This window comes from Pinus tabuliformis, chromosome 2_1 (assembly GCF_031772625.1).
Source record: "Pinus tabuliformis cultivar Carrire ecotype Pingquan chromosome 2_1, CPIR1, whole genome shotgun sequence".
NCBI classification, from domain to species: Eukaryota; Viridiplantae; Streptophyta; class Pinopsida; order Pinales; family Pinaceae; genus Pinus; species Pinus tabuliformis.
Genome location: NC_142299.1, coordinates 517191287 through 517205039, shown reverse-complemented (window position 1 = coordinate 517205039; position 13753 = coordinate 517191287). Strand labels below are relative to the sequence as shown.

Sequence of the window (13753 nt, the reverse complement as noted above, 5' to 3'; positions counted from 1 at the left end):
GGGACCTACAGCAGCTCCTCATGTGGAACGACCAGCTGCTTGAAGAAATCCTTTCTTCCCTAATGTCATCAATTTCTTTTGTCATGGAGTCTTCATCTTTCGAGGATTTCTTCATAAGGCACAGACCATCCATCACTTCTTCATAGGGCTTTACTTCATGTCATTCTGGTTTCGTGCCATATTTTCCAGAAGGATCTTATATCCTTCAATATGGTCCTCTTGGAAGTCATCCACAGATCCTTCCTTTGACAATCCTACATAAGCCCATCCAGATTTTAGTTCAAACATAATAAATGAACAATTAAATCAAGTATTACCTTTGTGATGGGCGTTCATCATGACATCTTCCTGTAGGTATCAACATCTTGCATGCAGTTTGACACATTTCCCTCAGATATCCATTGTCAAGGGTCTCCATCTTTTTCTGACTCCTATTACAGTCTTCATATCTTTCTGGGAGATATTCTAGTCAACACTTATTGGTCTCGGATGTTGAATGCCTTCTCCCTTTGTTGCATATTTGTAGGATCTCTTCCTTTCTTTTCACACTTCATTCCCATGAACTTTCAATCAGAGTTCCTCAATTGTAGTCAGCTTCCTTATGAAGCATATGAGAACATATTATGTTGATTTCATCTAATGTGACTTATGCTTTTGATGCAAGCTTTCGAAGGAGGAGATGTTTTCTTTTGATCATATTTCCCAAGATGGAAATAGTGATCCATATTCTTTGCAACCATATGACATGACTTTCATAATAATCTATGTGAGCATACATACCTGATCTTTCCTTTTGGTCATCCAGACTTCCTATAGCAGCTTCATTTGAACGAAAGAACTTTATCCTTTAGACCTGCTTTCCTGTTATGTCATCATACTATCATCCTTGAAATCCACGAGTTGGAATTCCTGATGAAACTCTTGCTTCTTTTCTAAATTGGCGAGCCTTATGGTAAGGATTCCATGAAATAAACTTGAGGATCTTTCATATCCTCACCTGGCACATGTTTCCTTATTGACTATAGTATGATGGTCTCAGTTAATGAGGTTTCGATGAGGTTTCCAAAAGCACATATTTAGTAGAATTTATTCCAGACATTCTTTCTGCTTCCCATGTCACGAGCTCTTTCTTCTAATGCTTTTTTCAGAATGCTATTTTCTAATCTGATGCATCCTATCTTATTTACATTGTTTTCTATCTATAAATTACAAGTAAAAAGTACCTTTTAGTGAAGAAGATCATCTCAGTCATAGTAGAGATCCTTTACTTCTTCATTCTTTAGCTTCTTTGTCTCAAGCTCTTTCACTTCTTCAGTAATGTAGGCTTCTTCCCTATCCCTCTTGTCCTTACTACGTTTAGGACAATCTCTTCTATAGTGCCCAAGTCCTTGACATCCATAGCATCTTATCTTATCCAAGTTCTTCCTTTTCCTTTGAGGACCAAACTTTCTAAATTTCCCTTTTCTTCTTGCCATAGAAGCCTATGCTTGATTCTGCTCATTTGGTCCGACATCAACCTTTGCCTTCAGTCTGGTTTCTTCGATCTTACAGAGTGACCATAGATCTTGAAATGGAGTAGTTCCTTTCTTCCCATATAAACTTGAAGTGAAGTTACCCCATTCTTTCGATAGTGCATTCAATACCACTGTGGTCATCTCTCTATCATACATGACTTCTCCCAGTTCTTGTAGTTGATCTTGAATTTTTGATATCCTCATAAAGTATGAGGCTATTCCATCTTCCTTGGATATCTTCAGTTTGTAGAGTTCTTGCCTTAATGAGATTACTTCTCCTGCAGTACTTACAGAAAACAACTCTACCAGTTTGCCATATATAGCTTTTGCAATCTCCAACTTTGATACATATGGGATTAGAGAGTCTTTTATAGATTCTATAAGAATCCTCTGGGCTCTCACTTCTCCCTTCATGAATCTAGCATGTGCTTGAGTATCTTCCTTTGGAGGTTAGGTTATCAATCCCTTGATATGATCCATGACCTAATTCCCAATAAGATTTAGGTCTGTCTTTTTCTTCCATGAAACGAAATTTGCAGCCCCAACCAATTTATTACTTTCCTTGCAAAATGACATTTTGTTATTATCATATATAGTCATAGACATACTTGAGAGATTGATGCTTGCTTCCTCCTTAATCTTGATGTTGATAGAGGATTTTCTTCTTGAGAGTTTGACATGTGAGAGCTTGATTCACAATCCTCCTTGAATGATTTAGTCTTCCTTCTTTCTTGAAAATGGTTTCAAGACACTTGCTAGTGTAAATTTCTTCGATCTAGGATTTTGGTGGATCTTGATTTCTTGCTAGGTGTTCTTCGACTTGCCTTGATCCTTCTTTGATTCTTGTTTGTCAACTTGCTTGAGCGCCCCTTCTTGACTTTAGCAACTTAGCTTTGATACAATGTTGAGAAATATAGGGTATGAATACTTAAAAGATTCTTTGCTCGATATTTGTTTGTGATATACTTTTTACTTCTTAGCTTATAGTCTTTACTTTGTTATGTTATTATTGTGTTCTTTTCATCAAGACAATTACCAATATGCACAATAAAAGACAACTGACACAGTATGTAGGCTTGTCAGCTAGGGCGAAAACCTCTCACCTCTTGAGAGGAAAACCCGATCAAAATTCCTCTTCTAGATCTTCAATTGACGAGTACCAAGACCATGACAGTATCCTCCCAAGAACCTTGTCACTAACCTTGATGCTCTGCCTCTTCCCTTCCACAACTTTCTTTTTTATCTGGAACTGCTCTCCTCGACTCCTTCTAGAGAAAATTCGTCTCTATCCTTCACACTACTTTCTCGACTTCTCTTAGAGAAACTCGGTCTCTATGATTTCACTAGCTTCCTCTAGAGAATCTCGGTCTCTAGATCTCCATCTCGGTTACCCAAAACAAGTATCCAGAAGAATATCTTCTTCGTTATCCCAGAAGAAAATTCTCCTTCGCTTGCCGAGAAGAAACTCTCCTCTTCGTTGACCCCAGAAGGAACCTCCTTCTTCTTTGCTGCCCCAGAAGAAAACCCTTTTTGCACTTCTCTTGTTAGCCTCTTCTTCGCACTTCTTAATCGAATACAAGTCGAGTTGCTTCCTCTAAGTGAGGCCGAGTGTGGCTTAAATATACACCTTTCCTCATGTCCTTTAAGCTGACTCCTTATAAAAGTTTCTTCCATCGTTTAGGCTGACTTGAAGAGGATAAGTGACAAGGTCTTGGAGGATACTTTACATAGACAAATTTGACCATTTACAAAGTGTAATATGACTTCATTACATGACAATGACTCTATCATTTTATGACAAGATGACAAATAATTCCTAAAGACTCTCAATGGAAGTCTTGACTCAAAAATAAAATCTCTTGCTCATGAAACCCATGAAGCAAGCAATACAATAAATATATTTTTCTTCTTTACATCACATTACATAAAATACTAATTACATGTCATTATGAAGACCGAACCTAGTTACACTTTTCAACATGCTGCCTTCATGCGTGCCAATGTGGTTACTAAGTTCCAGTGCTCCTCAACATTTTTCTGGATCCATTACCATCTTCAACGAAGTTTACTCCTCAACCCAAGCATCTCAAGTGAATTTTCCATCTTCCAGGGTATATATCACATGGTCCCAAGTTTCCAAGGCTAAATTCTCTCCTCCAACTGCCAAACATTCCTCCACTTAGGTAGGTACATCCCTGAATCAAGAATTGATTCTCCCATTTCGTGCACCCAGTTAGTTATTAGGGCACCATGCTAGCACTCTATCGAAGGACAAGCATCCACCCAAACTGAACCATCAATATGTCCATGAAGCATCAGGAAGGGGATAAGAGGCATAGCACTCTCCTAGCAAGTTAAAATACTTTCAAACTAACCCAAAATCTAACACATGGATCAATTGATTTGTAAATTCATTTATAACAAAAATATAAAAACAATTTGAAAATAATAATCCAATCTCAAACTGATGTCATGCTAATACAATCAAAGCAAAGGAAATTTTCATTCAGACCAGAAGTTTAATCTATCAGAAAATGGTTATTTGTAAAGTAATAGCCTTCTATACATGTCAAAGTGAACACGCCAGTAGGCATGAAATGTGTTTATGCTCTTTAATATTGTTGCACACAGAAGTTCAAGGTGCAAAGAGACATGCCCAACTTATCCAAGCAAAACTCGGTTCTTTATCAAGAAAATAATTAATTTCTTTAAAAAATAGTCATTTCAAATTGCACCTCTTAAACATATCATCCAGTTTTTGTAGATCTCTCCAGTCTTCCCTTCTCTGACTAAGTTGGTCTTCCAGTCTTAATTCCTGAGAAGTGAACGACCATAATTAAATTGTGGTGTGAAACAGTTACACCTATTCTGAATGCATAAATATCATTAAAAACCTACTGTACCAGCCACCTTGACTGATAACTGTTTGAAAGCCGACATTTCCCTTAATTTAAGCATGAAAGCATCTCCATTAAGTTATATTTTATCACATTGTAGTATAAGAAGCATGTCCTTAAGAATATGCATACATACAGAAAGATCTCTAACCTTATACTTGCAATTTTCTCCTATTAACATGCAACTTTCACGCCTTTTATTATCATCCCAATTGGCCTCGTCCATTTTTAAATGCTCAAGTTCTTTTTCCTGCAAATACAATTAGACAGTACTCTTATTTCAGCAGTCCAAACATAGAAGTATTTAGTTTCGAGAGAACTACTGAACCAATCCCTTAGTTTTAGGCATTTATCTTCCACAACGGATCAAGATAATGTATATCCTTCACAGAATATATCAAGGAAAACATAGTATAGAAATGACAACAAAGATCCTTAATAACCTTTCTTTAGTTTAATAGGCTGTTATGAATTCAGACCTGCACTTGAAATTGAAAATTCTTAACAAAAAATACATGAAAATTTTCAGAAATACTAAAACATTTATATAAGCATATCCATGCCTGAAATGTGATTTAACAAGTGCCTAATCTACAGAGAAACTTCAATATCTAACAAAGCTATAGGCTATAGCCAATAATCTTGCATACTGCCATTGTAGAGACAAACAATTTTACTCCAAAGAATAATGGAAACAATTTTTTCACTAGTAAAAGACTTATATAATCATCTTTGTGCCTCAATTGTGATTCAAAATTTCCAAATCTATGGAAAAACATCAATATCACTCAGATTGATGGCCCATATAACTTCAATAGCACTAATATAAACCCTTCAAATGTTACATGAAATGCTTATTTAGTTTTATACACATCTTGAAACACCACCCTTCTAAAACAAAAGCATAAGCCTTTAGCAACTCTCAATGATTTGAATGAAGTTAGCATCCATAATTATAAATATGCCAAAAAAACCCATAAAGTGCACCCTTCACTTTTTCCAACAGACAGTGGGAAACTTATGCATTACCATGGTTCTCTATGTTATAGCAATATCTTGCACCCTATTGAAAAGCCTCAACAAGAGACCAGGACAATGAGTAACAAAGAGAGAGTAACCAGTGTCACCTGAGCAATATCTCCCCACATATTAGTGATGGGCACAACACAACACAAGGGAGCCTTCCCAAGTAGATCATAGGGATCAAATAACCCACGTAAGCTAAGCTAAGAGCTCCCTAAGGATTCTACAATGATTACCACTAAGAGATGATATTATGCAATTAGGGTTTTAGATGGATTTTAAAGGTAATTTCCGTATTTGAGTTCAAAGAGTCCTATGGCTCTTCCGGGAGCTTAGATTAACATATATAGGCTCAATGGTGGTCCACAAACACACACAATCAAGAGATTACAGTTGGCTGAAGTAAACTAGCGTGAAAAAACACAAATTGAAACAGCAGCAAAACTAGCCTTGGAAACTATGATAATAAAATGAAAATTAAAAGGCTACAATAAGAGTAAATAAGACAATTACTTACAACAATTTTCTGTGCTTAAAGAACGAGTATGATTCGTGCCCAGAGAGAATCACGATTTTCAGACACATGTCCTCCGAATAGCAACCCATAGGCTTGATAAAAGCCATAATTGGGCTTGCATTTCTCCATATGCATTCGTTGTTTGGGTGTTGTGGGACTATGGGATCAACCAGCAAAGGAAATAAGAGTATTTTGGAGGTGCTTCAAGCTACAAGAAAGTGGATTTCCCTTACAGTTTTTACAAGTTTTGCTACAACAGTCTACTTGTCCATTTTGTTTTCATGTACAGACTTACAGTAGTGCATTTTTTCTTTATTTTTACATCATTCATAGCTCAATCAAGGGCAGCAGGGAAGGGGTAAAAGAAGTGGAAGAGTGTCCCCATTGGTAACACCTCTTTCAATTTCATCAGAGTCTGCCAGTCCAGGGCAGAGATAATGGTGTATGTGCACACCAACCTTCATCTTATTTACAGGCAAAGAAAGGAGTGGTTGAAGGGAAAGACAAAGATGTGGGATGTGTTTCTTCATGATAAGGGTTTAGACACCAGTGTTGAGTTGGCATTGGCCAACTTGGATCTTAATGAGCCAGTGCTAGAGCATGTCCTTTTTGATGATGGTGATACTCTTGAGGGATCATCCTCCACACCAACAGATGCATAGATTACATTGGACACAGAGGAGGATGCAGAAAAGAGCAATGGTGGTACTAATGTTGATTTTGATGTTGATGAGCTATAGGCATAGCCTATAGCCTGTTGGCAGCAGCCTATGAGATTCTTCCTTCCAATTATATGGTTCCAGGTTCTAGTGTCTACCTTGTTTTGTATTTTCTATTTTCCATTGGCATACCTAGTACGCAGTCCTTAGGTATCAGCGCCTATGTAATATATTTTGATTTTGACGACTTAATGAGAACACTGCAGTTTACGATTAATTTCTTGTGTATGTCCAATGTCAATTTATTGTATTCGTCATTGATGTAGTAGCAAGAGCTAGTTGTAAACTTGTATCATTGATGAATCATGGTTTTATGCATAATGTTACAATGTAAAAGTATGCTTGAATTTGTCTCATCATGAGAATTTGTGTAATATCTATTTTTTTAATATATATATATATATATATATATATATATATATATATATATATATATTGTGTCATGTGTCGGAGGGTCTCTTTGTCCCGTGTCTGACTCTCGTATTTGTGTGTCTTGTGCGTCCCGTATCCACGTGTCTAGTGACTTAGACCACAGATATCAACCCTAAAAAAAGACTAAAAATGCAATTTAAATGATAATTTAGGTTTTCAAATGTCTCAATTCAATTTATAACCATAGGGCAATAACATCCAACGTAATAAAAAATTAAAATAGAAGATTTTGTTGTAATTAAACCCTAATAATCAGCTTGGGGTGAATGGATACTAGGGAGAGGACTAGTGCCACAAGAGGGAGAGGACTAGGAGTCAAGGATTAACACACTTAGAGAAAGTGGATTAGATCAAGATTCAAAGAACTAGGGTAAGCACAATCATTGTCCCCAAGTTTCGAATCAATGTTCTCAATCTTCAAGGATGAGATAAGGCAAGGAGCCCACTTGCTCCTTCCTCAAAGACATTGAAGAAAGGTTTGTCAAAAGGAGATAATAAAGAAGACAAAACAAGTGCCCTTACTTAGTTTATCGTGCATTCATCCGAGCTTCATAATGATTTATCCAAGAAAAGAGTGCATACTCCAAAGAGGTCACTCGACTCATGTTGATTTGGGGTAGCATCAGATGTGCTCTAAGCCTCAAATCTTGCAGAGAGGCTTGGACATATGTATTCCTAAGAACCCAAAAAGCATTTTGGGAAATTCCACCCAGAAGTGATTTTATTAAAATAATTAATATTTATAATGGGATTCCTAAGTCTAAACTTCGGAAAATTAAAATATTAATGGGTATTAATCTAATCAGGGGTGAAACTTCTAGAAAAACACACGAATCAAGCCAAAACGATCTGAGCCTTTGATTATGATTTAATCTAGGCTGTTGGTTGTCCAACAGGAAGATATAAGAAGGGGCTTGAGGGTCATTTCGAAAATACACTAAGAGATCAAGGAAATCGATTTTTCTAAAGTGAGAAGTTCTCAGGAAGAAAACTGATTGAGGAGATTTCCTACAACAGAGGGGCAGTGAGAATCCGGAAGAAGGAATTTTCGAAGAGTACGAGGCAGAGGGAGAATAAAAAGACCTCCAGATGAAGGTTGATGCTGGCCCACGCAGTGTTGACACAGAGGCAACACAGTCCTTGGGGGGAAGTCGAGTTTCCTGCTAAGGGAAGTCGAATTTCAGTTGTCGAAAGCCGGATGTGAGTCTGGGAGGCAGAAGGTTGATTTTCTCAGCTAGCAGAGGATCCAGAAGAGGTACAACGTAATAACCAGGAGGGGTGACGCAAAAACTGTCAGGAGTGATGCAGTTCTGTGCAAAGGCCACGCAGAGGGTTGACACAAAGCCTCCAAATCAACAAGATCGGTCACTGATTCTCCAATGACAGGGTGAGATCATTTCACCAGTGCTTTGTTCAGTATTCTCTCTATATTGGATTGCTAGTTGAGCATCCTAGAATTGTACTTAGATTTTCTCCTGCATAATAATAAAACCATCAGAGTTGTTGCACCGGTTTTCCCGCTTTGGATTTTTGTTAATTTTAGGTAAGTTCTATGCTTATAGCAAATTTACTTCAATTTTCCATATTAGCTTAATATCAATTCCAAATTAGCAATCACATTTAGCATGATAGTAAAATGAAGATAGAAAATAAACATAAATCGTAGAAGACAAGCCAAGACAAGAGGACACAGGATGTGGCGATAGCAAGGGACAAACCCCAATGTGGGGAAACCCTTGATCAATTCTTCCTATATGTTCTTCAATAGTTCAGCTGAGAGAGAGAGAGATAGTGCATATACATTAGAAGTCAACACTTTGACTTGACAAGATAAGAGCATAGATCTTCTCTAAGAAGATGTCACTTGAGGTAGTTGATATGGACTCAGGTGACTCCATCACCTTACTATACATATCACAGTGTTGCACCATGTTGCACCATCATACCATGTCCATCATCACTGAGTTGCACCATGCAACACTATTGTTGCACCATGCAACACTATTGTTGAGTTGTACCTCATCATCGTACTCTATCTCTCTTTCTCTGTTGAACTATTGAAGAATATATAAGAAGAATTGATCAAGGGTTTCCCCACATTGGGGTTTGTCCCTCGTTGGAGCCACACCTTGTGTCCTCTTGTCTTCTACTATTTATGTTTATGTTATATCTGCATTTTACTATCATGTTGATGTGACTGCTAATCTGGATATGGATAGAGAAATTGAAGTAAAATTGCTCTAAAGCATAGAACATACCATTGTTTCCTAAATTTAACAACGTATGGTATGAGCCACATAAAAATCCTTGCTGAGGTTGTAGCATAATGGGTTGTGAGTCCATGGACACTTCCTTGAGAAAAATTTAAAGAACTTGCAAGACTTTGTTGTTGATTTGATGAACCCCTCTGGTTGGCTCGTTGAACAACCTGATGCATGGAATTGTTGAATCTATCTAGACTAGATGTATTATGGGTGCCATGACATGGATGGACTTGTTGCATGTAGCACGTTTGAAGCTGGAAATATAGCTGATTTGTGAAGTTGGCTGCTAATCTATTTCATCTTTTTTTTGACAAGCAAGTTGTTGATGTTTGGTTTTGTGAGAAGCCACTTATTGTGTGTTGGATTCGACTATGACACACTTTTCTATTGATAAGCAAGTTGTTGATGTTTGCTTCTGTGAGAAACCACTTGTTGTTTGTTAGATTCAACTATGGTTGTTGATGTTTGTAGTGAGAAGCACCAGCTAAAGATGAATGAATAGTTGGAAGTTGTTGTCTACTGGAATGGTTCATAAAGTTTTGAAGTCCGCCATGTCTACTTTTTCATTGTTGAGTTGGTTGATGATGATTATGTGAATGGCTAAGAATCTCGTGGGAGACAAAGCATTGATTGATAGCATCATAAATCTTCCTTAGGTTGTGTGTTGAGAGACCTATGGATTGGTCGAGAAGATCATCTCTCCCTTAGGCTATGAACCGGGAGACCAATGAGTCTAGTCGAGGAGGTTGATTCTAAGGCCTGAAGTGATCTCTCCCTTAGGTGTTAACCAGGAGACTTGTGGTTTGGTCAGGCAGATTAATCTTGAGTTCCCACCCTTAGGTTGCGGTCGGGAAACCTATGGTTTAGTCGGGAAGGATGAGTTTCCTCCCTTAGGTTGTAGGTCGAGAGACCTTGTTTTTGGTCAGGGAGATAGGGATTCCTCCCTTAGACTGTGGGTCGAGAGAACTTGTTTGTGGTTGGCGAGATGTACCCTGTGCATATGATTGGTTTGGCCTCATTGAGTGATTGGATTCTATGTATCTTTCCTTATGATGAAATTGATGATCTCTCCCTTAAGCTGTGCGTTGGGAGACCTATGGATTGGTCAGGGAGAATGATCTTGATTAAGAGAGAGACTTGTACATGTGATCTCTCCCTTAGGTTGTGCATGGGGAGACCTTTGGATTGGTCAAGGAGATCAATCTTGAGAGAGAATAAAAAGTACCTCCCTAGCTAAGAGGGAGTGTTGGAGAATATGGTAGCCATAATCGATATTTTCATCATGTAAAGAAATGGAAAATTTAAATTTTGAATTTTGCCTAGTAAAATATTCAAGTCATCCTCATTATTATTTAAGTTGGTTGGGCCCCTAAGAGACACAGATTCGACCCCCTATGAAATCTATATAAAGGAGATCATCTCTCCTCATTTGCACACATCAATTGTCTCTTGGTTATCTTTGATCTAGCGAACTTGGGAGCAAAAGAAGACGGCCGAAATCTGAAGAAAGGATTGACACTTTACTTGGTATCTCTCTTGTCCCTGGTTACTGGTTTGGCTATAATTTTGCAATTGTTATCTCTGATGTATTGATGAATCTAGAACTCTCTCTCTCTCTCTCTCTCTCTCTCTCTCTCACACACACACACAAGGAAAGAATTTTCTAGGTTTTCCCCTTGTGGGTTTTGCTTGGCCTCGAGCCTAATTTCTGTGTCTCTTGTCTCATGGTTATTTTTTACTGCTCTATCTTGTTTAATGGTTGATATTTTTCTTTTGCATAACTGCTTGAGGATTCTTGAATAAATGTCATATGGATTTAATGCTAACTGATCATTGGAAGTTGTTATAATAATGAAGAAAAATTATTTCTACACTGATGCCCTAAAAATTTAACACTCCTCATCTAGTCATTTTCCATTTCAGAAAAAGATTTTTTGGAAAACTCTTGGAGAAGAGTCTAGGGTTTTGGAAACCCTACTTGCAGATTGCTAGTTTCGGTGTTGATGCAATACACCCTAGCTAGTTGGACAGCGAAATCACTCAGATTTCACCATTTTGCTTCACTGGAAAAGAAGAATTGAGGAAGATAAATGAGGTAACTGTGTTATCAGTTGAATTTACCTTCTAATATCTGGTTTTCCATATATCTACTTGCAGGCTGAGAGTACACTTTTGGAGGGACGAGTTGGTGATAAAACCAGATGGTAGAGCTCCCTTAAAGAGGCCAAGTTATTCCATATTAGAGTGTTGAGTTCCAGAGCTTGAAAGAACCACGAACTTGCTGGAAAAACGGGTTGAATCCCATCACCAATAGAGGTCGAGTTCAATTATTCAAAGGGAAGAGTATCACAGTGTGGGCTGCTGGTTGAATATTCATTATATTGGGGTCGAGTTGGACTAAATAGACCGAGTTTCATTGCTGATAGGGACTGTGTAACTCCTCCTACACTGGTGGAGTATATTCGTGGAGGAAAAGGAGTTGAACAGTTCTTAGTTAAAGAACAAATCCTCATTTTGTTTGTTGTACGTGCCACCATATTCTACAGCCATTCAAGGCCAAGTTTCCATGTTGGAAATATTACTACTGCATACTGATTTATGGCCTGAAGGTTGAAAGGGTCGTCATCATTATCATTACTAAAGGCAACAGATATGAAACAGTTGAAGCAAACTTAGGTTCCTTACCTTTTTGTTATGTACAGACTTTATATCGGCTATTAAATCTAAGATATATCACTTTATTTGCATGTAACAGTGTTTATATATCTTTGGGGTGTTTTAAGAATGGTGTGTAGGTGATTTAAAATGTTTTTATGAGCTTTGTTTGGCACTATATATATCTTATGTTGAACAAATTACAAAAACTACACCTACAGCAATATGCTAACAAACTGTTTGACGAAAACTCTCATTGAAGTCTTCATTAAAAACTCAGTCATTTGTTGGGAAATTTAAGTTACTTCTAGGGAAGTATCTTACAAATTCCTTGCGTGCCTTGCACTTCACGCCAACACCCAATGTATCCTTCGGTCGATAAGTCTTGTCGTGCATGACTTACCTTCATTTCACTGTAGCATACGTTCCATTCGCACGACACCCACCCTCGTGCGGAGCCTGTCGCATAGCTAACTTGCCCTTGGTTACTTTTCCCTGACACCCTTGGTCGTTCCCCTTAGGCGTCCTTGCACGACTCGTCTAACTCGTCCACCGTTACGTCCAGAAGACTAGTTGAGAGGAAAAATTGAGGTCATTAATCAAGCTGAGTTGGCCCATAGCAAAGTGTGAGTTGAAGGTGACTTGAGGGGGGCATGTGGCAAGGCCACTCCCACTCCCTCAATGCATGGCCCCAATGATCCCACATGCAATGCCACTTGGGCTCATACACAGCTCATCTCCTAGTACGCATTGCCTCTTTGAGAACTCATGTCCCTCTTAGGATCAGAGTATTGTTGCCTTGGGATCTCCCTCGACACTTGGGAATTCATCTCGACATTGGGATCATCAAATTCTTGAGATCTTCACCCATTTTCTTATAGATTGTAATGCTTGCCTCTTGTGCAAGCTAAGACAGAAGCTTGAGAGCTTGGCAAATTGCTGCTGCTTTGTAATTGTTCTATCTTTGGTTAATAAAAGAAGCTTTTTGAGGCTTACGAAGGTGCAACTTGTGCACTTTGGTTGGAGCTTTCATGAGGTAATCTTGTTGTTGTTTCAATTGTATTGCTTTGAGTTTGTATTCTAGGCCTTAATACGGGCATTGTTGTCCACAACAAAACACAAACAACTGTTGTTTGTCTTCCTGTTAGTTTGTATTATTGAAATTGAAATTTACATATCTTAGTCCCTTAATCTTCTTCCCGATCAAGTTCTCCACAAGAGCATTCAACTCTTCAAACCAATGAAAGACCTCACCCTTAGCCTTCAGGAAGTATATCCATGTCTTCCTGGAATAGTCATATATGAATGTCAAAAGTAACAAGACCCAGTGATTGATTCTACTGACATAGGACCACATATATTTGAATGAACCAAGTCCAATATCTACTTGGAACTTAACAGTCCACGATAATTAATTGATTTTAATTATTGTACTTTTCCTAAGTTAGACTTGGGAAAAAAGTCATAAATCACTTAATCCACCAAGCAACCACCTAAAGAGGCAATCAACCATCTACTCCATGCTAAGACACCAAGCTCATGTAGAAGATCTTTTGAATCTACCAACAACTTCAATATTTCCACCCCGCTTATTATTCTCAAACAATTCATACCACTACTACAACTATTTGTCTTGTTAGAGCTTACCCTTCAAAGATCAACTAAAACCTCCACTACATAGCCTTAGCAAACCTACTCAAAAAGATCCCCCCCATCTTTTGTTAGAGAAAAG

At 38.0% G+C, this 13753-nt stretch overlaps 1 protein-coding gene across 3 annotated transcripts in view; it reads right to left on the bottom strand.

Annotated features, from left to right (window-relative positions):
- Nucleotides 1-13753, bottom strand: part of LOC149201225 (uncharacterized) — a 324845-nt gene that overhangs the window by 202644 nt on the left and 108448 nt on the right. For all 3 annotated transcript variants that reach the window (XM_089399692.1, XM_089399693.1, XM_089399694.1), the window contains 2 exons: nucleotides 4563-4661; nucleotides 4250-4329 (listed from right to left, as the gene is read on the bottom strand). In XM_089399692.1, coding sequence (XP_089255818.1) covers nucleotides 4250-4329; nucleotides 4563-4661 — 179 coding nt within the window. The remainder of the gene's footprint in view (nucleotides 1-4249; nucleotides 4330-4562; nucleotides 4662-13753) is intronic.